We start from the raw sequence: 26,498 nt of genomic DNA, 5'->3' as shown, positions 1-26,498 counted from the left end.
GTGTTTTCCATCTGCCACCTCACTGAGCATGTCCAAGTTCATGTAAACCCTCCCCACTTTCTCAACACTACCTGTTCCCTCACCTATCCTCATGCCATCTGAAACAGCACCAATGCCCTCAGTTCATTTGTCCAGATCATTAATGTATAATGTGAATAGTTGTGGTTCCAACCCTCCAGAATTCCACTGGCTGCCATCCTGAAAAATACCACTTTATCCTCATTCTCTGCTTTCTGCCAGTCAGCCAATCCTTTTTTTTCACGCCAGTACCTTGCCCCTAACTTTATGTACTCTTATTTTATTCAGCAGTCTCCTGTGAGGGACCCAGATAAAGTCCTTTTGAAAATCCAAATATATCACATTCACTGGCTCCACTTTGTCTAACTTGCTTGTTACTTCCTCAAGTGATTCTCATAGAATTTCCAGGCATGACCTCCCTTGATGAACCCTATTTTACCATGCACTTCCACATATTCCACAATCTCATCCTTAATAACCTTACCAATGACCAAGGTCAGGTTGGCTGGTCTGTAATTTCCTGTCTTCTATCTCCCACCCTTTTTACACAAGGGTGTTACATTTACCATTTTCCAGTCCTCTGGTACCTTCCCTGACTCCAGTGATTCCTAAAAAATCACCACCAATATCTCCCCAATCTCCTCAGCTATCTCCCTGAGAAACCTGGGGTGTTATCCATCTTCAGACCCTTCAGTTTCCCTAGCAATTTCTCCTTAGTCATGGCCACTATACTCACCTCTGCCCTCCCACTCTCTTAAAATCCTGGTCTGTTGCTGGTATCTTCCACAGTGAAAATTGATGCAAGGTACCAATTCAGTTTCTCTGCCATCTTTTTGTTCTGCATTACTATTTCTCCAACATAATTTTTCAGTAGCCCAATGTCTACTCTTGCTTCTCTTACCTTTTAGATGTCTAAAAAAGACTCATGCAATCTACTTGTATACCACTAACTTGTTTACTCATATGTTGCATCTTCTCCCAGCTTATTGCTCTTCTAGTCTTCCTCTGCTGGTTTTTAAGGGTTCTCAGTAATTTTTGCCACATTTTATGTTGTTTCTTTTGCTTTCTCATTGCCCCTGACTTTCCTTGTTAGCTATGATTGCCCCATCTTTTCCTAAGCATGTTTTTTCTTCCTTGGGATAACTTTCTGCTGTGCCTCCCAAATTTCCCCCTGAAACTCCTGCTCAGAAATATTCAAATTTCTCCACAATTGCTACTGTGGTTGACACAACTGTTGGGCATGTCTTGTTCATCTCCTGCACTCCTGCATCCACCCTGTCTCCTATCCTCCCACAGTAAACCTAGGGTTCGCCTGGTCTTCACTTAACACCTCACCTGCCTCCATATTCAAAGAATTATAAGCCACTATATCTGTCACTTTCAGCAGGATGCCACAACCAGATACATAGTCCCTTACCCTCCTTGTTAGTATTCTGCAGGGACTGTTCCCTCTGGGACACCTCATTCCATTTCATTCCGCCTTCAATCCACACAGTTCTCCGCAGCCCTACAACATCTTGCCATGGCAATCACAGAAAGTGCAACGTTTGTCCATTTAGTTCCTCCTTCTTCACTGTTCAACACCACAGACACACCTTCCAGGTGAAGCAGCGATTTACCTGCACTTCATTCAATCCTGATTACAGGGAGAACTAGCCATTTGGATACAGAACTGGTTTGAAGGTAGAAAACAGAGGGTGGTGGTGGAGGGTGGCTTTTCAGACTGAAGGTCTGTGACCAGTGGTGTGCCACAGGATTGGTGACAGGTCCACTGCTTTTCATCTTTTCTATAACTGATTCGATGTAAACATAGGAGGTATATTTAGTAAGCTTGCAGTTGACACCAAAACTGGAGGTGTATTGGACATCAAAGAAGTTTATCACAGAGAAAAACGGGATCTTGATTAGATGGGCCAATGGGCTGAGGAGTGGCAGATGGAGTTTAATTTAGATAAATGTGAGGGGCTGCATTTTGGACAAGCAAATCAGAGCAGGACTTTTACACTTAATGGTAAAGTCTGGGGAGTGTTCCTGAACGAAGAGACTTTGGTGTACAGGTTTATAATTCCTTGGAAGTATAGTCACAGGTAGATAGGATAGTGAAGTAAGTCTTTGGTATGCTTTCCTTTATTGGTCAGAGTATTGAGTACAGGAGTTGGGAGGTCATTTCACGGCTGTACAGGACTTTGGTTAGGTTAGGCCACTTCTGGAATATTGTGTGCAATTCTGGTCTCCTTTCTATTGGAAGGATATTGTGAAACTTGATGCAAAGTACCAAATCAGAAAAGATCTATAAGGATGTTGCCAGGGTTGGAGGATTTGAGCTATGGGGAGAGGCTGAATAGGTTGGGGCTGTTTTCCCTGGAGGGTCGGAGGCTGAGGAGTGACTTTACAGAGGTTTATAAAGTCAGAGGGGCATAGATAGGCTAAATAGAAACGGTCTTTTCCCTGGGGTGAAGGTTTTCAGAACTAGAGGGCATAAGTTTAGATGAGAGGGGTAAGATGTAAAAGGGACCTAAGGGGCAACATTTTCACACAGAGATTGGTACGTGTATGGAATAAGCTGCTAAAGGAAGTGGTAGAGGCTGGTACAATTATAGTATTTAAAAAGCATCTAGATGGGTATATGAATAGGAAGGGAATGAGCCAAGTGCTGGAAAATAGGACTAGATTAGGATGTAGGTTTGCTCGCTGAGCTGGAAGGTTCATTTTCAGCGAGCAAACTACATCCAGCTCAACCCGAGCTACAAATCTTCTCAAAATTCGCAAGGTCTAGATTAGATTAGGATATCTCGTCGACATGGATAAATTCGACCGAAGGGTTTGATTCCATGCTGTACATCTCTATGACTCAACTATATTCGCTATTTACAGTGTGAATTCCTCTATATTCAGGACATGAAACACAGACTGCTTTGTAGAACATGTACAGTCTGTCCATAAAAATGATCCCCGAACTTCCAGTTGCATGCACTTCTATACACTACCTTGTTCCCACGCAAAGGTTTCTGTCACAGACCTGCTTCAATATTCAAGCAAGTTTAGCTGAAGAACAGCATCTCTTTTTCTATTTGGGAACCTTGCAGCCTTGAGGACTCAACATCAAGTTCAATAAATTTAGAATCGGATTCCGTCCTTCCACGTTTTTTACAAACCCTCACAGTTGTTCCTGTTTTGATAAGGGTTGGTTTTAGTATCGCCAACCCATTCTCTCCTACTCTCAGATCTCATGATTACTTATTGAATTTTTCTTCTGTCCCGGTCTACTATCAATAATCTCCTTGTCTGCCTACCACTTTCATATCATATCTCTCTCTCTGGGCTCCATGTCCACCCATCCGCTTATCTCTTCCCCCATATCCCTAAACCTTGTGGTCAGTATAAATACTAAATTTTCTTAGCTGCTATTGGTCTTGATGAAGAGTCACTGGACTCAAAACATTAACTCTGCTTTCTCTCAATAGATGCTGCCACTCCCGCTGCGTTTTCCAACCTAAGAATCTTACATGTTTTAATAAGAGTTCCTTTTATTCTTCTAAACTCTGTTGAGTACAAAATCAATCTACTCAATCATTTTGCACATGAAAATTCCTCCAAGACCAGGGTCAACAGAGCAAATATTGGTCAACAGAACGAATATTGGTCAACAGAGTGAATATTCTCTGAATGCCCTCCAATTCTGGTTAAATCTTTCCTTAGATAAGGGAACCAATAGAGGATTCCAGCTGTTTTCTAACTAGTGCCTTGTCTAGTATTAGCAAGACCTTTGAAATGAAGGCAAACAGTCAATTTGTCTTCCTATAACCCACTGAACATTGATTCTAGTTTTGTGTGATTCATGAACATGGACTCTCAAAGAATTCAGCATTCTGTAGTGTCTCTCCATTTAAATAAAATGCTACTGTTGTATTCCACCTGCCAAATTACATGACCTTACATTTCCCTACATTACATTCCATCTGCAAAATATTTGCCCATTTACTTAACCTACGTATATCATAGAGTCATAGAGATGTATAGCAAGGAAACAGACCCTTCGGTCCAACCTGTCCATGCCGACCAGATATCCCAATCCAATCTAGTCCTACCTGCCAGCATCTGGCCCATATCCCTCCATCACTTCCTATTCATATACTCATCCAAATGCCTCTTAAATGTTGCAATTGTACCAGCCTCCACCACATCCTCTGGCAGCTCATTCCATACATGTACCATCCTCTGCGTGAAAACGTTGCCCCTTAGGACTCTTTTTATATCTTTCCCCTCTCACTCTAAACCTATGCCCGATAGTTCTGGACTCCCCAACCCCAGGGAAAAGACTTTGACTATTTATTCTATCCATGCCCCTCATAATCTTATAAACCTCTATAAGGTCACCCCTCAGCCTCAGACGCTCCAGAGAAAAAAAAACCCAGCCTGTTCAGCCTCTCCCTACAGCTCAAATCCTCCAACCCTGGCAACATCCTTGTAAATCTTTTCTGAACCATTTCAAGTTTCACAACATCTTTCCGATAGGAAGGAGACCAGAATTGCACGCAATATTCCAACAGTGGCCTGACCAATGTCCTGTACAGCCGCAACATGACCTCCCAATTCCTGTACTCAATACTCTGACCAATAAAGGAAAGCATACCAAACGCCTTCTTCACTATCCTATCGATCTGCGACTCCACTTTCAAGCAGCTATGAACCTGCACTCCAAGGTCTCTTTGTTCAGCAACACTCCCTAGGAACTTAGCATTTCCCAAAATGCAGCACCTCACATTTATCTGAATTAAACTCCATCTGCCACTTCTCAGCCCATTGGCCCATCTGATCAAGATCATGTTATAATCTGATGTAACCTTCTTCGCTGTCCACTACACCTCTAATTTCGGTGTCATCTGCAAACTTACTAACTGTACCTCTTATGCTTGCATCCAAATCATTTATGTAAATGACAAAAAGTAGAGGACCAACACAGATCCTTGTGGCACTCCACTGGTTACAGGCCTCCAGTCTGAAAAACAATCCTCCACCACCACCTTCTGTCTTCTACCTTCTATCCAAATGGCTAGTTCTCCCTGCAGTCCCTGTCTAAACTTTTCCTGTTATCCTCAGCACTTGCTTCCCAATTTATTTTTGTGTTACCTTCAAATCTAACTTATAGACCTTCACTTCCATCATCCAAGCCATTATATTGCAAATAATTATGGCCCAGGTTTCCCTCCTGAAAAAGGTCTCTATGTTATAACTCTCTATCTTTCATTAAGTCAAAAGTCAAGTTTGAAATACACGACAATGCAGAATCACTGAGCAGAAACTGTACTCATGAGGACAGCTTCAACCATGATCTCTGGTACCATCTTGCTTTGATTATTTGTAATTATCTCTCTGCCTTAATTAATCTATCTCTCTGATTTCCTCCCAGAGTCCAAAGATGTGTAGGTTAGGTGGTTTGGCCATGCCAAATTGCCCATAATTTACAGGGATATCCAGGTTAGCTGGATTAGCTATTGAAAATGCAGGTCAGGCAGCATCTGAGGAGCAGGGTTTTCTTGCTCTTTGGATGCTGCCTGACCTGCTGTGCTTTTCCAGCACCACTCTAATCTTGACTCTGATCTCCAGCATCTGCAGTCCTCACTTTCACCTGTGGAAAATGCAGCGTTACACAGATAGGATAGAGGGGTGGGTCTCGTTGGGGTGCTCTTCAGAGGGCCGGTGAGGTCTTGATGGGCTGAATGGCTTACTTCTAGGGACTCTATGATTCTATACCTGCGAAGCCACTTTCAGTGAACTATGTACCTGCATCCTAGGTCTCTCCATTTGACAATGCTTTCCTGGGCCTTACCATGAACTGTGTAAGTCTTGCCCTGGTTGTCTTATCAAAATGCAATACCTCATTTATCTGAATTAAACTCCATCTGCTATTTCTCTGCCCACTGGCTCAGTTGATCAAGGTCTCACTGGATGCTGAGATAGCCTTCTTAACTATCCACTATACCACCAATTTGGTGTCATCCACAAACTTACAGCCATGCCTCCTAAGTTCTCATCAAAAATTATTTCTGTAAAATGATTAACAACAATGGACTTAGCACAGATCCATGTGGCACACCGCTAGTCCCAGCCCTCCAGTCTGAAAAACAACACGATCATTACTCTCTGTCTCCTAATGTCAAGTTAATTTTGAATCCAATTCACTAGCTTTCCCTGGATTCCTTGATTTAACCTCACCAACCAGTTTCATGCGAAGTCTTGTTGAAAGCCTTGGAAAAGTCCACATTGACAACATCTACTGCTGTGCCTTCATCTACCTTCATCTAACATCAAAAATACACAATCAAGAATGTAAGATATGATGTCCCATGCAAAATGCCATGCTGACTATCTCAAATCAGACTTTACCTTTCCAAATGCATGAAAATCCTCTCTCTCAGAATCCCTCTGACAACTTACTGACCACTGACATCAGGCTCACCAGTTTCTAGTTTCTTGACCTCTCCTTGCATCCTTTCTTAAATAATAGCACAACATTAGCCATCTTCCAGTCTTTTGGTACCTCACCTGTGGCTGTTGTTGGCACAAATATCTCTGCTAGGGTTCCCACAACTTTTTACCCTAGCTTCCCACAGTGCTCCCTATTCCTGCCCTCCTTGCCTTTCTCACCAGCAGGAATATGGTGCTGAACTCTTGTTATGTCAGAAGTACCATTATCTCCCCCAATCAACTTTTAAAAGCTCCTATCTAATATCATCAAAATTGGTTTTCTCCCAACTTCAAACTTTAAGTTGTGGACTCAAGCTATCCTTGAACTACTTTTCCATTTCCTGTTTCCTCAGTACGATTTCCACAGTATCATTATTGTAGAAATCCATGTTCACTTTGGGACTTTTCTTTCTTTTTTAAATACTTACAGAAATTCTTTCTGTCCATTATTAAACGACTTGATTGTTTACCCTCATTGCTTATTTTCTCCCTTTTTTGTCATCTTTTGTTGGATTTTAAAACTTTCCCAATTCTCTGCTTTGTCACAAATGTTTTTGCCACATTGTATGCATTTCTCTTTCAATTTGATATACAGCCATAGAGTCATAGAGTTATACAGCATGGAAACAGACTGTTCGGTCCAACTCACTCAAGTCGACCAGATATTCTAAACTGATCAAGTCCTATTAGCCAGCATTTGACCCATATCCCTCTAACCCCTTCCTACTCATGTACCTATTTAGATGTCTTTTAAATGTTGTAATTGTGCCCGCCTCCATCACATTCTCTGGCAGCTCGTTTCATGTACACACAACCCTCCATGTGAAAAAGTTGCCCTTCAAGTCCCATTTAAATCTTTCCCCTCTCACTATAAAATTATGCCCTCCTGTTTTGAACTCCGTATCCTGGGGAAAAATACTTTACCTATTCACCCAATCTATACCCATCATGATTTTATAAACCTCTTATAAGGTCATTCCCTCAGCCTCCTATGCCACAAGGTCAGAAGTCCCAGCCTAATCAGCCTCTCCTTATATCTTAAACCAGTATCCATAACATCCTTATAAATCTTTTTTGCACTCTTTCCAGTTTAATAACATCCTTCCTATAGCAGGCCGACCAGAGTTGTATGCAGTGCTCCAAATGTGGCCTCACCAATGTCTTGTACTGTCCCAATTGCTATAATCAAGGCTCTGACCAATGTGCCAAATGCCCTTTTCATTTCCAAATCCACCTGTGACGCCAATTTCAAAGAGCTATGTACCTGCATCTCTCAGTCTCTCTGTTCAAGAACACTCTGCAGGGTCCTAACATGAATGTGTAAGTCCTGCTTGGTTTGTCTTACCAAAATAAAACACAATGCATTCATCTAAACTAAACTCCAGTGACCCAGTTGATCATGATTCCATTGTACATTTAGATAACGTTCTTCACCGTCCACTATAACCACCAATATTGGTGTCATTCACAAACTTACTAACTTTGCCTCCTTTATTCTCATTCACATTGCTTATATATGTGATGAACAACAGTGGACCCAGCACTGATCCTTGTGACACACCAGTAATCACAGATCTCCAATCCGAACAACCTTCTGCCACCACCCTCTGTCTCATACCATCAAGCAAACTTTGTACTCAATTGGCTAGCTCTCCTTGGGTCCCATATGATCTAATCTGACTAACCAGTCTACCATACGGAACCTTGTTGAAGGACTTGACAAAGTTCACTTGGACAACATCTGCTATTCTGCCTTCATCTATCTTCTTGGTCACCTCTTCAAAAAACTCAATCAAGTTTGTGAGACATGATTTCCCATGTAGAAAGTCACGGTGAATATCCCTAATAGCTCCTTGCCTTTCCCAATGCGTGTAGAACCTATCGTTTAGAATTCCCTCCACTGATGCCATCGGTCTGTAGTTCCCTGGCTTTTTCATGCAGCCTTTCTTAAATAATGGCATAACATAGCCATCCAGAAGTCTTCCGCCACCTCAGCTGTGACTGTTGATGATACAAATATGCCTGCCAGAGCTCCTTAATTTCTTCCCAAGCTTCCCACAATGTCCTGGGATACTCTTGATTAGGTCTCAGGGATTTTTATTTGTCCACATTCCCTAGCTTCCATGCTATTTTCCACAGTAAATACTAATGTGAAATACTCATTTAGGATCTCACCCATTTCCCATGGTTCCACACATAGAAGGCCTCATTGATCTTTAAGGGGCCCTATTCTCTCCTTAGTTATTGTTTTGCCCTTAATATACTTGTACTCCTCTCTTTGGATTTTCCTTAACTTTATCTGCCAAAGCTATCTCATGTCCCCTTTTTGCCCTCATGATTTTCCTCTTAAGCGTACATCTACACCTCCTATACTCCTCAATGGATTCAATTGATCTACCTATCTATTTACTGATACATGCCTCCTTCTTTTTCATGACCAGATTCTCAATAGCTTGAGTCATCCAGTGTTCGCTAGTCCTGCCAGTCTTGCCCTTCACATGAGCAGGAACATGCTGTCCCTGAACTCTCAGTATCTCAATTTTGAAAGCCTCCCACTTGCCAATGTCCCTTTTCTCCTGCCCTAAAACAAATTTTGAAAGTTCCTGTCTAAGACTGTCAAAATTGGCCTTACCCCAATTTAGAACTCCATGACCAGGCCTATCCTTTCCCATTACTATTTTAAAACTAATACAATTATGGTCACTGGTCCCAAAGTGCTTCTCCACTAACACCTCAGTCACTTGCCCTGCCTTATTTCTGAAGAACAGGTTGAGTGTTGCTCCTTCGCTGGTAGGATCATCTACATATTGATTGACAACTTTTTTCTTGAACACATGTAATAAATTCCTCCCATCCAAACCCTAAACACTTTGGTAGTCCTAATCTATCTTTGGGAAATTAAAATCCCCTATTAGAACCCTATTATTCTCACAGCTATCTGTAATAATTGCTGGATATTTGCTCTTCAATTTCCTGTAAACTATTGGGGAGCCTATAATAAATACTATCAAGTAATCACCCCCTCTTATTTCTAAGTTCCACCCATTTGGCTTCACTGGATGATCCCACGGGAATATCCTCTAAGTACTGCTATGATGTTTTCCCTCATCAAAAACTCCACTTCCCTCCTTTCTTACCTCCCTTTTCATCCTTCCTATACCCCAGAACATTGACCTATTGGACTTGTCCCTCCCTCAGCCATGTTTATGTAATAGCTATGATATCTCAGTACCATATTTCCATCCATGCCCTGAGTTCATCTGCCTTACTTGTCAGGCCTCTTGCTTTGAAATAGATGTAATTTAATGCATCAGTTTCCCTCGTTCTCTGCAATCCTTTTGTCTTGCTTATTTATTTTACTTGCTCTTTTAATTTCTGTACCAGCCTCAATCTTCTCTCTTGTCTCACAACTTCTTAGGGTCCCATCCCTAAGGACTAGTTTAAACCCTTCCAAGTCGCTCTAGCAAATCTTCCCAACAGGATATTGGACCCTTTCCAGATCAGGTACAAGGAGAAAGTGAGGACTGCAGATGCAAAATTTTCAGCTCTGATCTCCAGCATAAAATTTTCAGCTCTTGATCTCTAGCATAAAATTTTCAGCTCAGATCAGGTACAACCCAGCCGTCTTGCCGAGGTCACTTCTGCCCAGAAGAGATCCCAATGACCCAAAAAATCCAAATTCCCTGCTTCCTGTATCAATTTGATTTTATTCACATTAAAAGCTGTTTTAAAATCATTGTTTTAGGAATTTGTCTTGACTGATCTCATTTAATCCAGTGATATGTGATCCCTGTTGCCTGCCCTCAGCAGATCTGAGTCTGATTTGGTTCATCAATAGCACATTTGGCAGATTTCCACTCCCGTGGAAATATCTCATGCATACCTGCACTTTCCCAAACATTTCACCACAGTGAAGCTCTATTGCAAAAGAGTGATTTTGGAAAATTATTCCTATACCCAAAAAATAAAATTTGAAAAACAAAATCAGAAAACACTTACTTGAAGATTCTTCTTTTCAGTGTATCTAATGACAGTGATGTTGATTTCACTAATGCATCAATGAAATGATGGCTAAAATATGCATAAAGCTCTTTAACATCCTGAAACACAGAAAATAAAGGCATTACAAACAAGTTTCAAGAGATCGATGGTTAATGACAAAAACACCATTGACCATATTGACTCATAGAAATTTAAAGCCCACTCCAGGGTCATTTAACTCATTAGTGAGGTTTCAGCCGTGAAAGACCCATTCATCCTAAATGAGGGATTGAGATGATTTTGAAAGGACAAGGTGGTCAGTGATTAGAAGATAGAAAGGGCATCCACAGAACTGGAGGCTGCAATCACTTAGGCAATCAGGAAACAAGTAGGAAGAACAGTCAGTGTTTGAATCTAATGGGTGATGTGGGATTGCGATGGTGGAGAGACAAAACAATGCAGCAAACTTTTGGGTGGTAGCAGAGTCTTGGGAGGAAACAAAGTGATAGTATGATCAAAAGTCACAGCCCGACACTGTTTCTGTTTTGATAAAAGTTGCCAAGACTTTGCATTTTGCTTTTGCAACATTTTCTGCATCCTCATCTCTCTTCTGGCATTCAATTCTATTTTCTAGGTTCAGGATCAAGACTTCTGAATGATAGTTTCTGGTGGAACCAAGTGGTGCAGCAGTGATGGTATCAGGAATGACAATTTCTAATAATTGGGAAAAGGCAATGATATTTAAGACAAAGATATTTATCTGTGCTCGACTGACTGAGGAGAAATTGACTCCTGCAGATGAAGTGGTGCACTTGTGCCACATCACATTTACTTGTTTTGCAACTCATTTTAAATAATTGCCCTCTTGACCTTGATCTCTTACAAGCATGAACACTTTCTCCCTAACTACTTTTTCCAGTTCCCCCATGAATTTGAAAATTACTATCAGATCTCCTCTTAGTTTCTTTTTATTCAGGAAGAACTGTCTCTAATGAAGTTTCTTATCCCCAGATTTATTCTTGAAAAATTCTTCTGCACACTTTCTAATACATTCACATCATTCCTATAGTGTGGCACTAGAACTGTACACAATATCCTAGCTGAACAATATCCATACATATTTAAATATTCTCCTACATTGGCTGCACTCTGCAGTAAAAGGTAGTACAGAATATCTTGTACTGCCCTGTGGCAACATTATTTTACATCTAACTCTCAAACCCTTATTACCTCTTAATTAGCAGTTTGATATCCCAGTATGTGATGAGTAGAAACTCCTTCCAATAAAATCTTGAGAACACTAAAGCCATTGCTCTTGTGGCCATCACTAAGGAGATGTTGGGGAAGCTGAAAGATCTGAAGGTGGATAAATCACCAGGACACGATGGACTACAGTGCAGAATATGAAGGAGATAGCCGAAGAGGATGTGGAGGCATTGCTGGTGATCTTTCAAGAATCGCTGGAATCACGTAAGGTCTCAATAGCTAAACTAACAATCCTGTCTAAAAAGGGAGGGAAATAGAAGACAAGAAACTGTAGGCCAATTAGCCTGACCAGCTGTTGGTAAGATTTACAGTCCATATGAAAGATGAGATTGTGGAGTACTTGGAAGTGCATTGTAAAATAGAGCTTAGCAGTATGCCTTCAACAAGGGGAGGTCATAGCTGACAAAACTGTTAGATTCTTTGAGGAGACAATGTGCAAGTAAACAAAGGAAAGCGTATGGATGTGATTTAATTTAAATTTCCATAAGGCTTTGACAAGGTGTCACACAAGAGACTGCTAAATATGATTTGAGCCCATGGACTTAGGGGCAAGATACTGGCACAGGTAGAGGATTGGCTTACGTGCAGAAAGCAGACAGTGAGGATAAAGAGGCCTTTTTCAGGATATCAGTCAGTGACTGGCAGAGTTTTGCAGAGGTTCATGTTGGGATGAAAACTATTCACTTTATATATTAACAATCTGGACAAAGGAACTGAGGGCATTGTTGCATTTGAGGGAAATCAGAATTGTACATAATATTCCAAAAGTGGTTTAACCAATGTCCTGTATAGCTACATGATGTCCCAACTCCTATATTCAATGCCATGGCCAATAAAGATAAGGATACTAAATGCCTTCTTCATTACCCTATCTATCTAAGACTCCACTTTCAAGGAGCTATTAAACTACCTCCAAGGTCTCTTTTTTTCAGCAACACTCTCCAGGACCTTAACAGTAAGGTGCATAAGTCCTGCCCTGATTTTCCTTTCCAAAATGTAACAACTCATATTTATCTAAATTAAACTCCATCTGCCACTCCTTGACTATTTGGCCCACCTGAACAAGATCTTGTTGTACTCTAAAGTAACCTTCTTTGCTGTCCACTACATCTCCAATTTTGGTGTTATCTACAAACTTACTAACTACACCTCCTATGTTCACATCCAAATCGTTGTTTGGATGATGAAAAGCAGTGGATCCAGCACTGATCCTTGTGGCAAGCCTGACGTGCTACCATAAGGACAGACTGACTGGGAGAGGGGGTGGGTTGGTCCTGTTGGTAAAGAATGATATTCAGTCCCTTGTGCGGGCTGACCGAGAATCAGGGGATGTAGAGTCAGTATAGATAGAGCTGAGAAATTCTAAGGGTAGAAAGACCCTAATGGGAGTTATCTACAGGCCTTCAAACAGTACCCTGGATGTAGTGTGTAAGTTGAATAAGGAGCTGAAATTGGCCTGTCGCAAAGATGTTACGACAGTTGTCATGAGGGATTTCAACATGCAGGTAGACTGGAGAATCAGGATGGTACTGGACCCCAAGAAAGGGAGTTTGTGGAGTGCCTCCAAGATGGATTCTTAGAACAGCTTGTGCTGGAACCTACCAGGGAGAACGCAATTCTGGATTTGGTGTTGTACAACGAACCGGATTTGATCAAGGACCTCGAAGTAAAGGAGCCATTAGGAGGTAGTGACCGCAATACAATAAGCTTTAATCTGCAGTTTGAAAGGGAGATGGTAGAATCGGAAGTGACAATATTTCAGTTGAACAAGGGAAACTATGGAGCTATGAGCGAGGAACTGGTCAAAGTTCAATGGTGCAATACCCTAGCAGGGATGGCAATGGAACAACAATGGCAGGTATTTCTGGGTATAATGCAGAAGATGCAGGATCAGTTCATTCCAAAAAGGAAGAAAGATCCTCAGGGGAGGCAGGGGTGGCTGTGGCTGATGAGGGAAGTTAAGGACCATATAAAGACGAAAGGGAAAAAGTATAACATAGCAAAGATAAATGGGAAATCAGAAGACTGGGAAGCTTTTAAAGAACAACAGAGGATAACTAAAAAGGTAATACGGAAAGAAAAAATAAGTATAAAGGTAAACTGGCCAAAAATATAAAGGAGAATAGTAAAGGCTTTTTTAGGTATGTGAAAAGAAAAAAAAATGTTTAAACTAAAATTGGGCCCTTGAAGACAGAAACTGGTGAATTTATTATGGGGAACAAAGAAATCGCAGAAGAGTTGAATTGGTACTTTAGATCTGTTTTCACTGGGGAAGACACAAGCAATCTCACAATCTCGTCTAATCTTAAAAAAAATGTTGTGGGAGCCAGATTGACAAGGTAAGGTAACTAAAGTTGAAAAATGTGGTGCTGGAAAAATACAGCAGGCCAGGCAGCATCTGAGGATAAGGAGAATCGACTGCATCTGCAGTCCTCACTTTCTCCAAGGTAAGGTAACTAGTTTATTTCCTAATCCTTTTTTTTAGTAGTCATTTCGGGAGTCAGAATAGTGGGAATGGAGTTTAGAGTAGAGGAATGTTCCTCCTGCAAAATGTGGGAAGTCAGGGTCACCACTAGTGTCCCTGCTGACTACATCTGTGGGAAGTGCACCCAACACCAACTCCTCGAAAACCGCGTTAGGGAACGAGCTGGAGTTGGATAAACTTTGGATCATTCGGGAGGCAGAGGGGGTTATTGACAGGACTTACAGAGAGGTAGTCACTCCCCAGATTAAAGAAAAAGACAGATGGGTGACAGGGGACAGAAAGGGAGCCGGCAGGCAGTGCAGGGATCCCCTGTGGCCATTCCCCTCAACAATAAGTATACTGTTTTGGTTACTGTTGGAGGAGGGATGACTTACCAGGGAAAGCAGTGGGACACCTGCTGCTCAGAAGGGAAGGGGCAAGAGGAGCAAAGCAGTAGTCATTGGGGACTCGATAGATAGGGGGACAGATAGGAGGTTCCGTGGGGACGAGAGAGACTCACGGTTGGTATATTGCCTCTCGGGTGTCAGGGTCCATGATGTCTCTGATCGTGTTTTTGGGATCCTTTGGGGGGAGGGAGAGGAGCCTCAAGTCGTGGTCCACATTGGCACCAACAACATAGATCGGAAGAGAGATGGGAACTTGAGACAGAAATTCAGGAAGCTAGGATGGAAGCTTAGAGCTAGGACAAACAGAGTTGTTTTCTCTGGTTTGCTGCCCGTGCCATATGCTAGTAAGGTGAGGAATAGGGAGAGAAAGGAGTTGAACATGTGGCTACAGGGATGGTGCAGGAGGGAGGGTTTCGGGGTTTTGGATAATTGGAGCTCTTTCTGGGGTATGTGGGACCTCTACAAGCAGGATGGTCTTCATCTAAACCAGGGGGGTACCAATATCCTGGGTGGGGAATTCGCTAAAGCTATTAAGGTGGACTTAAACTAATACAGCAGGGGGATGGGACCCAAAATTGTAGGACAGGTACAGAAGAGGATGAGAGTAGGGAGTTTCAAAATCAAGTATCTGACACTGGAGAACCTAGATTTAAGTGTGTGTACATCAACGCGAGGAGCATCGAAATAAAGTGGGTGAACTGGCAGCGTGGGTTGGTACCTGGGATTTCAATGTTGTGGCCATTACAGAGACATGAGTAGAGCAGGGACAGGAATGGCTGTTGAAGGTTCTGGGATTCAGATGTTTCAGTAAGAACAGAGAAGATGGTAAAAGAGGGGGAGGTGTGGCATTGTTGATCAGGGACAATATTATAGTTGCAGAAAGGATGTTTGGGGACTCGTTAACTGAGGTAGTATGGGCTGAGGTTAGAAACAGGAAAGGAGAAGTCAACATGCTGGGGGTTTTCTACGGACCTCCGAATAGTTTCACAGATGTAGAGGAAAGGATAGCAAAGATGATTCTCGATAGTAGTAAGAAAGGCATTGTCATGGGGGATTTCAACTATCCAAATATTGACTGGGATCACTACAGTACGAGTACTATAGATGGGTCAGTTTTTGTCCAGTGTATGCAGAAGGGCTTCCTGACACAGTATGTAGACAGGTCAGGCAGCATCCAAGGAGGAGAGTCGACGTTTTGGGCATGAGCCCTTCTTCAGGAATGAGGAAAGTATGTCCAGCATGCTAAGATAAAAGGTAGGGAGGAGGGACTTGGGGGAGGAGCGTTGGAAATGCAATAGGAGGAAGGAGGTCAAGGTGAGGGTGATAGGCCAGAGTGGGGGTGGGGGCAGAGAGGTCAGAAAGAAGATTGCAGGTTAGGACGACGGTGCTGAGTTCGAGGGATTTGACTGAGACAAGGTGGGGGGAGGGGAAATGAGGAAACTGGAGAAATCGAGGTTCATCCCTTGTGGTTGGAGGGTTCCTAGGCAGAAGATGAGGCGCTCTTCCTCCAGCCGTTGTGTTGCTATGGTTTGGCGATAGAGGAGTCCAAGGACCTGCATGTCCTTGGTGGAGTGGGAGGGGGAGTTGAAATGTTGAGCCACGGGGTGGTTGGGTTGGTTGGTCCGGGTGTCCCAGAGGTGTTCCCTGAAACGTTCTGCAAGTAGGTGGCCTGTCTCCCCAATATAGAGGAGGCCACATCGGGTGCAGTGGATGCAGTAAATGTGGAGGTGCAGGTGAATTTGTGGCGGATATGGAAGGATCCCTTAGGGCCTTGGAGGGACGTAAGGGGGGAGGTGTGGGTGCAAGTTTTGCAATTCTTGCAGTTGCAGGGGAGGTTGGGTTGTTGGGGGGTGTGGACCTGACAAGGGAGTCACAGAGGGAGTGGTCTTTTTGGAACGCTGATAGGGGAGGGGAGGGAAATATATCTCTGGTGGTGGGGTCCCTTTGGAGGTGGCGGAATGACGACGGATGATACGATGTGTGTGGAGGTTGGTGGGGTGGTAGGTGAGAACCAGTGGGGTTCTGTTCTGGTGGCGATTGGAGGGGCGGGGCTCAAGGGCCGAGGAGCGGGAAGTGGAGGAGATGCGGTGGAGGGCATCGTCGATCACGTCTGGGGAGAAATTGCAGTCTTTGAAGGAGGCTATTTGGGTTGTATGGTATTGGAACTGGTCCTCCTGGGAGCAGATGCGGCGGAGACAAAGGAATTGGGAGTATGGGGGCAGGGTTGGAGGAGGAGTAGTCTAGTTTTTACAGGGGGAAGGGTTGGAGAAGGTGTAGTCTAGGTAGCTGTGGGAGTCGGTCGGTTTGTAGTAAATGTCTATGTTGATACAGTCACCCGAGATAGAAATGGAAAGGTATAGGAAGGGGAGGGAGGAGTCTGAGACGGTCCAGGTAAATTTGAGGTCGGGGTGGAAGGTGTTGGTAAAGTGGATGAACTGTTCAACCTCCTCGTGGGATCACAAGGCAGCGCTGATACAGTTATCGATGACTGTATCGGCGCTGCCTTGTGCTCCCACGAGGAGGTTGAACAGTTCATCCACTTTACATCGATGACTGTATCGGCGCTGCCTCGTGCTCCCACGAGGAGGTTGAACAGTTCATCCACTTTACCAACATCTTCCACCCCAACCTCAAATTTACCTGGACCGTCTCAGACTCCTCCTTCCCCTTCCTAGACCTTTCCTTTTCTATCTCAGGCAACCGAATCAACACGGACATTTACTACAAACCGACCGACTCCCACAGCTACCTAGACTACACCTCCTCTCACCCTGCCCCCTGTAAAAACACCATCCCATACTCCCAATTCCTTCGTCTCCACTGCATCTGCTCCCAGGAGGACCAATCCCAATACCGTACAACCCAAATGGCCTCCTTCTTCAAAGACCGCAATTTCCCCCCAGACATGATCGATGATGCCCTTCACTTCATCTCCTCCACTTCCTGCTCCTCCGTCCTTGAGCCCTGACCCTCCAATCGCCACCAGGACAGAACTCCACTGGTCCTCACCTACCACCCCACTAACCTCCACATACATCGTATCATCCGTCGTCATTTCCGCCACCTCCAAATGGATCCCAGCACCAGAGATATATTTCCCTCCCCTCCCCTATCAGCATTCTGAAAAAAGACCACTCCCACTGTGACTCCCTCGTCAGGTCCAAACCCCCCACCAACCCAACCTCCACTCCCGGCACCTTCCCCTGCAACTGCAAGAAATGCAAAACTTGCGCCCACACCTTCCCCCTTCCTTCCCTCCAAGGCCCCAAGGGATCCTTCCATATCCACCACAAATTCACCTGCACCTCTACACACATCATTTACCTCATCCGCTGCACCCGATGTGGCTTCCTCTATATTGGGGAGACAGGCTGCCTACTTGCGGAATGTTTCAGAGAACACCTCTGGGACACCCGGACCAACCAACCCAACCATCCCGTGGCTCAACACTTCAACTCCCCCTCCCACTCCAAGGACATGCATGTCCTTGGACTCCTCTATCGCCAGACCATAGCAACATGACGGCTGGAGGAAGAGCGCCTCATCTTCTGCCGAGGAACCCTCCAACCACAAGGAATGAATCTATATTTCTCCAGTTTCCTCATTTCCCCTCCCCTCACCTTGTCTCAGTCAAATCTCTCAAACTCAGCACCGCCTTCCTAACCTGCAATCTTCTTCCTGACCTCTCCGCTCCCAACCCCACTCTGGCCTATCACCCTCACCTTGACCTCCTTCCACCAATCGCATTTCCAATGCCCCTACCCCAAGTCCCTCCTCCCTACCTTTTATCTTAGCCTGCTTGGCACACTTTCCTCATTCCTGAAGAAGGGCTCATGCCCAAAACGTCGAATCTCCAGCTCCTTGGATACTGCCTGACCTGCTGCGCTTTTCCAGCAACACATTTTCAGCTCTGATCTCCAGCATCTGCAGTCCTCACTTTCTCCCAGTATGTAGACAGGCCTACAAGGGGCGAAGCCACTTTAGATTTAGTGCTGGGTAACAAGCCTAGCCAGGTGTTAGATTTGGAAGTAGGTGAGCACTTTGGAGACAGCGATCACAATTCTGTCAGGTTTACTTTAGTGATGGAAAGGGACAGGTGTACTCCATCGAGCAAGAGTTACAGCTGGGGGAATGGAAATTACGATGCAATTAGGAATGATTTAGGAAGCCTAGAATGGGGAAGGAAAATACAGGGGATGAGCACAGTAAATATGTGAAACTTATTCAAGGAAAAGCTCCTGTGTGTCCCAGATAAGTATGTATCTGTCAGGCAGGGAGGAAGATATAGAACACGTGAGCCGTGATTTACTAAGGAAGTGGATTCCCTGGTCAAGAAGAAGAAGGCTTATGTTAGGACAAAATGTGAAAACTCAGTTAGGGCGCTTGAGGGTTACAAGGAAGTCACGAAAGACCTAAAACGAGAGCTCAGAAGAGCCAGGAGGAGACATGAGAAGTTGTTGGCGGATAGGATCAGGGTTAACCCTAAGGCTTTCCATAGGTATGTTAGGAATAAAAGAATGACGAGATTTAAATTAGGGCAAATCAAGGATAATAGTGGGAAGCTGTGGAGTCAGAGGAGATAGTGGAAGCACTAAATAAATATTTTTCGACAGTGTTCACTATAGAAAATGAGAATGTTGGCAAGGAAGATACAGAGATACTTGCATCTAGACTAAAACAGATTGAGGTTAACAAGGAAGAGGTATTAGAAATACTGCAGAGTGTAAAAATAGACAAATCCCCTGGGCCGGATGGGATCTATCCTAGGATCCGCTGGGAAGCAAGGGAAGAGATTGCTAAGCCTTTGGCATTGATCTTCAAATCATCATTGTCTATAGGAATAGTGGCTGAGGACTGGAGGATAGCAAATGTGGTTCCCTTGTTCAAAAAGATCAGTAGAGACAACCTTGGTAATTACAGACCAGTGAGTCTCACTTCAGTTGTTGGTAAAGTGTTGGAAAAGGTTATAAGAGATAGGATTTATAACCATCTAGAAAAGAATAATCTGATCAGGTACAGTCAGCACGGTTTTGTGAAGAGTAGGTTGTGCTGAACAAATTTTATTGACTTTTTTGACAAAGTGACCAAGCAGGTAGATGAGAGTAAACTGGTTGATGTGGTGTATATGGATTTCAGCAAGGCGTTCGCTAAGGTTCCCCACAGTAGTCTATTATACAAAATGCAGAGTAATGGGATTGTGGGAGATGTAGAAGTTTGGATCAGTAATTGGCTTGCTGAAAGAAAACAGAGAGTTGTAGTTGATGGAATATGTTCATCTTGGTGTCCATTTACTAGCGGCGTACCGCAAGGGTCAGTGTTGGGTCCACTGCTGTTCGTCATTTTTATGAATGACCTGGATGAGGGCTTAGAAGGGTGGGTTAGTAAATTTGCGGATGACACTAAGGTTGGTGGAGTTGTGGATAGTGACGAAGGATGTAGTAGGTCGCAGAGAGACATAGATAGGATGCAGAGCTGGGCTGAGAGGTGGCAAATGGAGTTTAATGTGAACAAGTGTGAGATGATACACTTTGGATAGAGTAATCAGGATGCAAAGTACTGGGCTAATGGTAAGATTCTTGGGAGTGCAGATGAGCAGAGAGATCTCGCTGACCATGTACACAGATCCCTGAAAGTTGCCACCCAGATTGACAGGGTTGTTAAGAAGGCATACAGTGTTTGGGCCTTTATTAAAAGAGGGATTGAGTTCCAGAACCAGGAGGTTATGCTGCAGCTGTACAAAACTCTGGTACGGCCACACTTGGAGTATTGTGTACAGTTCTGGTCACCGCATTAGAAGAAGGATGTGGAAGCTTTGGAAAGGGTGCAGAGGAGATTTACTAGGATGTTGCCTGGTATGGAAGGAATGTCTTACGAGGAAATGCTGAGGGCCTTGAGGCTGTTCTCGTTAGAGAGAAGAAGGTTGAGAGGTGACTTAATAGAGACATACAAGATAATCAGAGGGTTAGATAGGGTGGACAGGGAGAGCCTTTCTCCAAGTATGGGAAAGGCAAACATGAGGGGACACAACTTTAAAGTGAGGGGAGATAGGTATAAGACAGATGTTAGAGATAGTTTCTTTGCTTAGAGAGTAGTAAGGGTATGGTATGCTTTGCCTGCAATGGTAGTAGATTCGCCAAGTTTAAGTGCATTTAAGTCGTCATTGGACAGGCATATCGATGTACATGGAATAGTGTAGGTGGGATGGACTTCAGATTAGTATGACAGGGCAGCGCAACGTCGAGGGCCGAAGGGCCTGTACTGCACTGTAATGTTCTATGTTCTATGTAATAGTGGCTGAAGGACCTGAACTAAAGGGAATTTATATTAGACAGGAAATGGTGTTGGAGAGAGTATTAGGTCTGAAGGCTGATAAGTCCCCAGGACCTGATGGTCTGCATCCCAGGGTACTGAAGGAGGTGGCTCAAGAAATCGTGGATGCATTGGTGATCATTTTCCAATGTTCGATAGATTCAGGATCAGTTCCTGCGGATTGGAGACTGGCTGATGTAGTCCCACTTTTTAAGATAGGAGGGAGAGAGAAAACAGAATTATAGACCAGTTAGTCTGACGTCAGTGGTGGGAAAAATTCTGGAGTCAATTATAAAGGACAAAATTACAACACATCTGGATAGCAGTAACAGGATAGGTCAGAGTCAGCATGGATTTATGAAGGGGAAATCATGCTTGACTAATCCTCTGGAGTTTTTTGAGGATGTAACTCTGAAGATGCATAAGGGAGATCCAGTGGATGTAAAATACTGACATGGATTGAAAATTGGTTGGCTGACAGAAAACAAAGAGTAGTGATAAACAGTTCCCTTTCGGAATGGCAGGCAGTGACCAGTGGTGTGCCGCAGGGATCAGTGCTGGGACTGCAGCTTTTTACAATGTACATTAATGATATAGATAAAAAGTATTAAAAGTAATATTTGCAAATTTGCTGCTGACACAAAGCTGGATGGCAGGGTGAAATGTGAGGAAGGTGTTAGGACAATACAGGGTGACCTGGACAGGCTAGGTGAGTGGACGGATGCATGGCAGATGCAGTTTAATGTGTGGTTATCCACTTTGGTGGCAAGAACAGGAAGGCAGATTACTACCTCAATGGAGTCAAGTTAGGCAAAGGGGCAGTACAACGAGATATAGGTGGTCTTGTGCATCAGTCAATGAAGGCAAGCATGCAGGTACAGCAGGCAGTGAAGAAAGCTAATAGCATGCTGGCCTTCATAACAAGAGGAATTGAGTACAGAAGCAAAGAAGTCCTTCTGCAACTGTACAGGGTCCTGGTGAGACCACACCTGGAATATTATGCGCAGTTTTGGTCTCCAAATTTGAGGGAAGACATTCTGGCTATTGAGGGAGTGCAGCGTAGGTTCACGAGGTCAATTCCCGGAATGGCGGGACTATCTTACGCTGAAAGATTCGAGCGACTGGGCTTGTATACACTTGAGTTTAGAAGACTGAGAGGGGATCTGATTGAGACGTATAAGATTATGAAAGGATTGGACACTCTGGAGGCAGGAAGCATGTTTCCGCTGATGGGTGAGTCCCGAACCAGAGGACACAGTTTAAAAATAAGGGGTAGGCCACTTAGAACAGAGTTGAGAAGAAACTTCTTCACCCAGAGAGCGGTGGGTGTCTGGAATGCTCTGCCCCAGAAAGCTGTGGAGGCCAAGTCTCTGGATACTTTCAAGAAAGAGTTGGATGGAGTTCTTAAGGATAGTGGATTCAAGGGTTATGGGGATAAGGCAAGAACAGGATATTGATTGAGGATGATCAGCCATGATCATAATGAATGGTGATGCTGCCTTGAAGGGCAGTATGGCCTACTCCTAAACCTTTTGTCTATTGCCTCTAGTCACAGGCCTCCAGTCTGAAAAGGAACCCTCCACTACCACCTTCTGTCTTCAAGCCAGTTCTGTATCCACAATGTTTGTTCTCCCTCTATTCCCCCTTTGCTAATTAGTCTACCATGTTGAACGTTTTGCTGAATGCCATATAAATCATGTCCACTGTTCTACCCTCATCAATCCTCTATGTTACTTCTTCAAAAAACTCAATCAAGGTAGTGAGACATAATTTCTCATGCACAGAGCCATGTTGACTATCCTTAATCAGTCCTTGCCTTCCCAAATACAGGGAAATCCTGTCGCTCAAGATTCCCTCCAATAACTTGACCACCACCAATGTCAGGCTCACTGGTCTTTAGTTCTCTGGCTTTTCCTTACCATCTTTCTTAGTGGTGCATTGTTGTGAGTGTGTTAACAAGCAATTTAGGATTGCAGGTACTGAAAGATATGTATATTACTACACAGGGTCCTCTTCTTTGTAGACAGAAAGAACATGTAGAAATACTGCGTCTGATTCAAATGAACAAAATAGGTGTTTTGCTGGTTCATTTCTCAGGGCAATGCTCTGACCAAACAGAGCCAGCCTGCCTGGTTTGAAATTCTGACAAAGCCTGGCAGTTAACTGTCAATCATCATTAAGTGGTGCATTGTCCTTAATACCACTACCAACAATCAAAGTTCATTTGACAATCAGACCGCACACTCCTCTCAAGTAGAATAATTGTTATGATTTGGAGATGCTGATGTTAGACTGGGGTGTACAAAGTTAAAAATCACACAACACCAGGTTATAGTCCAACAGTTTAATTGTAAGCATTAGCTTTCAGAGCACCGCTCCATCATCAGGTGGTTGATTTTGCCTTTGAATTGTGGATTAATTGTTCTGATGAATGAAAGAGGAAAACATGAAAGCACTTCAACAACATGTGTTGTTTTCAACTAAGAAGGCATATGGTGTGTTGGCCTTCATTAGCAGGAGGATTGAGTTTAAGAGCCACAAGGTTATGCTGAAGCTCTACAAAGTCCTGGTTAGACCACACTTAGAATATTGTATTCAGTTCTAATTGCCTCATAGGAAGGATCCGGAGCTTTAGTGAGGGTGCAGAGGCAATTTACCAGGATGCTGCCTGGACATGTCTTATGAAGAAAGACTGAGGGAGCTAGGGCTTTTCTCATTGGAGCGAAGAAGGGTGAGAGGTGACTTCATAGAGGTGTACAAGATGATGAGAGGCATAGATAGAGGAAATATTCAGAGACTTTTTCCCAAAGCAGAAATGATTATCATGAGGGGGGATAATTTCAAGGTGACTGGAAGAAGGTTTAAGGGTGAGGTAGGTCCTTTACATAGAATGGTGGGTGTGTGTAATGCACTGCCAGCAATGGTGGTCGGGACAAATACATTAGGGTCATTTAAGTGACTCTTGGATAGGCATGTGGATGATAGCAAAATGGAAGGGATGCAGGCTAGCTTGATCTGAGAGTAGAATAAAAGGCCAGCACTAACTGATGTCCTGTGCTATACTGTTCTATGCTCTATGTAATATTCAATTTCCATGCTAATAAACAATGATAAGATTAAATTCATTGAGATTTGCCAGAAATATTCAAAATATTATATGAATTTATAGAAAACAATTGCATAAGACCATGAGACAGAGGAGCAGAATTTAGGCCATTCGGCCCATCGAGTCTACTCCGCCATTCAATCATGGCTGATAAGTTTCTCAACTCCATTCTCCTGCTTTCTCCCTATGTCCTTTCATTCCCTTAACAATCAAAAACCTGTCTGTCTCGGTCTTAATATACTCATACCTGGCCTCCTCAGCTTTCTGTGGCAATAAATTCCATAGATTCACCACTCTCTGGCTGAAGAAGTTTCACCTCACCTCTGTCCCTTTACACTAAGACTTTGCTTTCAAGCCCACGTCTCTCCTGCTAATGGAAACATCTTCCCAACGTCCATTTTAGCCAGGCCTTTCAGTATTCTGTAAGTTACAAATAGATTCCCCAATCATCTTTCAAAACTCCATCAAGTACAGATCCAGAGTCCTCAACTGTTTCTCATATGTTAGGCCTTTCATTCCTGGGATCATTCTTGTGAACCTCCTCTGGACCTGCTCCTGAGATATGGGGCCCAAATTGCTCACAATGTTTTAAATGTTCTAAATGACTAGAGCCTTATAGAGCCTCAGAAGTACATCTTGCTTTTATATTCTAGTCCACTAGTTGGACTACTTGAAATGGCCACCTTTCAAAAGTGGAAACCATATAGCACTTCTCAATGCAAAGAGTGTTATAGGTTTATAATTGTTCCATAAATAGCAGCTGATGTTAAGTAAAAGGTTATTTTTTGTTAACTAAGATAATTAACAGATCTGAGGTAATGGCAGATATAGAGTTTGATTACAGGTCAGGCATGATTTCTTTGAATGGTGGAATAACTCAAGTGGCTAAAAAGCACATTCCTATTTCACTATTCTTCGATCTTCTAAGGCAACCTCCTGAATTTACACTCAACGCTTTCCATCTTTCAATCTCCAATCACTGGAGAAGCAACACCTTTTTAACAGAATCAGCAGAGAAACACGAGAGGCAGCAAATAAGAGAATGCACAAGTGGAAACAATCTTTTTTGCACATTTTGAGATGATTAATTTGATACATTCTGTTATTGACAAGACAGCAAAATGCCAAGATGTGTTGAGTTGGACTATTACAACTGTAAACCAATTGGTGCTAAGACCAAATCAGGGAAAAAGGATTTGGAGCAGCATCCTCCTAAAAAAATTTACAGACTGTGCATGCTAGAAATCTGAAATCAGAAGAAAAAGTGCTGGAAAGAGAGTTTGGGCAGGTTCTATGAAGGTTTCAGGTTGATGGCCTCTCAACAGAACTAAAAAAAAATGAAATGTCATAGTTTTAACATTAGTAGAGTGATGAGGGGCAAGGAAGAGTAAATTAGAAGGTTATTATATAGGGACAGTGAGGACAGATTAAGTAATAAAAGATTTACTGCTGCAGTGACTAAGAAAAAACTGGTAATGATAAAGAAAATAAAGTGTGTCCAAATGTGATATAATGACTGTATATTTTTTTAAAAATCTGAATGGAACAAGGTGTTTAGCAAGGTTGTCTTCATCAGTCAAAACTTTGAGCATAAAAGTTGGGACATCATATTGCGGCTGCACAGAACATTGGCGAAGCCATATTTGGAGTATTGCAGATAGTTCTGGTCACCCTGCCATAGGAAGTATATTATTAAATTGGAAAGGGTGCAGAAAAGATTTACAAGGATGTTGCCAGGACTAGAAGGTTTGAGTTATTAGGAGAGGCTAGATAGGCAAAGACATTTTTCCTGGAGCGTAGGAGGTTGAAGGACTTATGCCTGAAATGTTGATTCTCCTGCTCCTCGGATGCTGCCTGACCTGCTATGCTTTTCCAGCACCACACTCTCGACTCTGAAGGGTGACCATACAAAGGCTAGAAAATCCTGTGGGGCATACATAATGTGAATAGCAATGATCTTTTCCCCTGGGTAGGGGAATTGAAAATTAGAGGGCATAGATTTAAGGTAAGGGGTAAAATTTTAAAAAGTACCTGAGGGCAACTTTTTCACACAGAGGGTCGTGCATAGATGGAATGAACTACCAGGGGAAGTGGTAGATGCAGGTACAGTTACAACATTAAAAAGACATTTGGACAGATTCATGACTACTAAAGATTCAGAGGGACATGGGCCAAATGCAGGCAATGGGATTTGTTTACTTTGGGAAATCTAGTCAGCATGGAGAGGTTCGACTGAAGGGTCAGTTTCAGTACTTCATGACTCTGTGACTTTATGGAGAATAATAAGACAAAAATAAAACAAGAATAAACCAGCAAAATAATAATATGGAAGAGAAAGACAAACACAAGACAATTTGGAAGAAGAGGTGATGATTGAAAGTTGTTGGACTCAGTGCTGAGTCTTGAAGAATGCCAGAGTTGAAAGATAAGATCCCATACAGAGTGTCGATAATAGGGGGAATACAGCTAATACCATCAA

The 26,498-nt window shown here is 43.1% G+C and overlaps 1 protein-coding gene across 1 annotated transcript in view; it reads right to left on the bottom strand.

Annotated features, from left to right (window-relative positions):
• LOC132834399 (dynein axonemal heavy chain 8-like) overlaps window positions 1-26,498 on the bottom strand; it is a 1,143,262-nt gene that overhangs the window by 632,883 nt on the left and 483,881 nt on the right. The window contains exon 23 of the mRNA XM_060853284.1: window positions 10,486-10,586. Within this exon, the coding sequence (XP_060709267.1) occupies window positions 10,486-10,586 (101 nt within the window). The remainder of the gene's footprint in view (window positions 1-10,485; window positions 10,587-26,498) is intronic.

This window comes from Hemiscyllium ocellatum, chromosome 3 (assembly GCF_020745735.1).
Source record: "Hemiscyllium ocellatum isolate sHemOce1 chromosome 3, sHemOce1.pat.X.cur, whole genome shotgun sequence".
Classification (NCBI taxonomy): domain Eukaryota; kingdom Metazoa; phylum Chordata; class Chondrichthyes; order Orectolobiformes; family Hemiscylliidae; genus Hemiscyllium; species Hemiscyllium ocellatum.
This window is presented reverse-complemented; position numbering and strand designations above follow the sequence as displayed.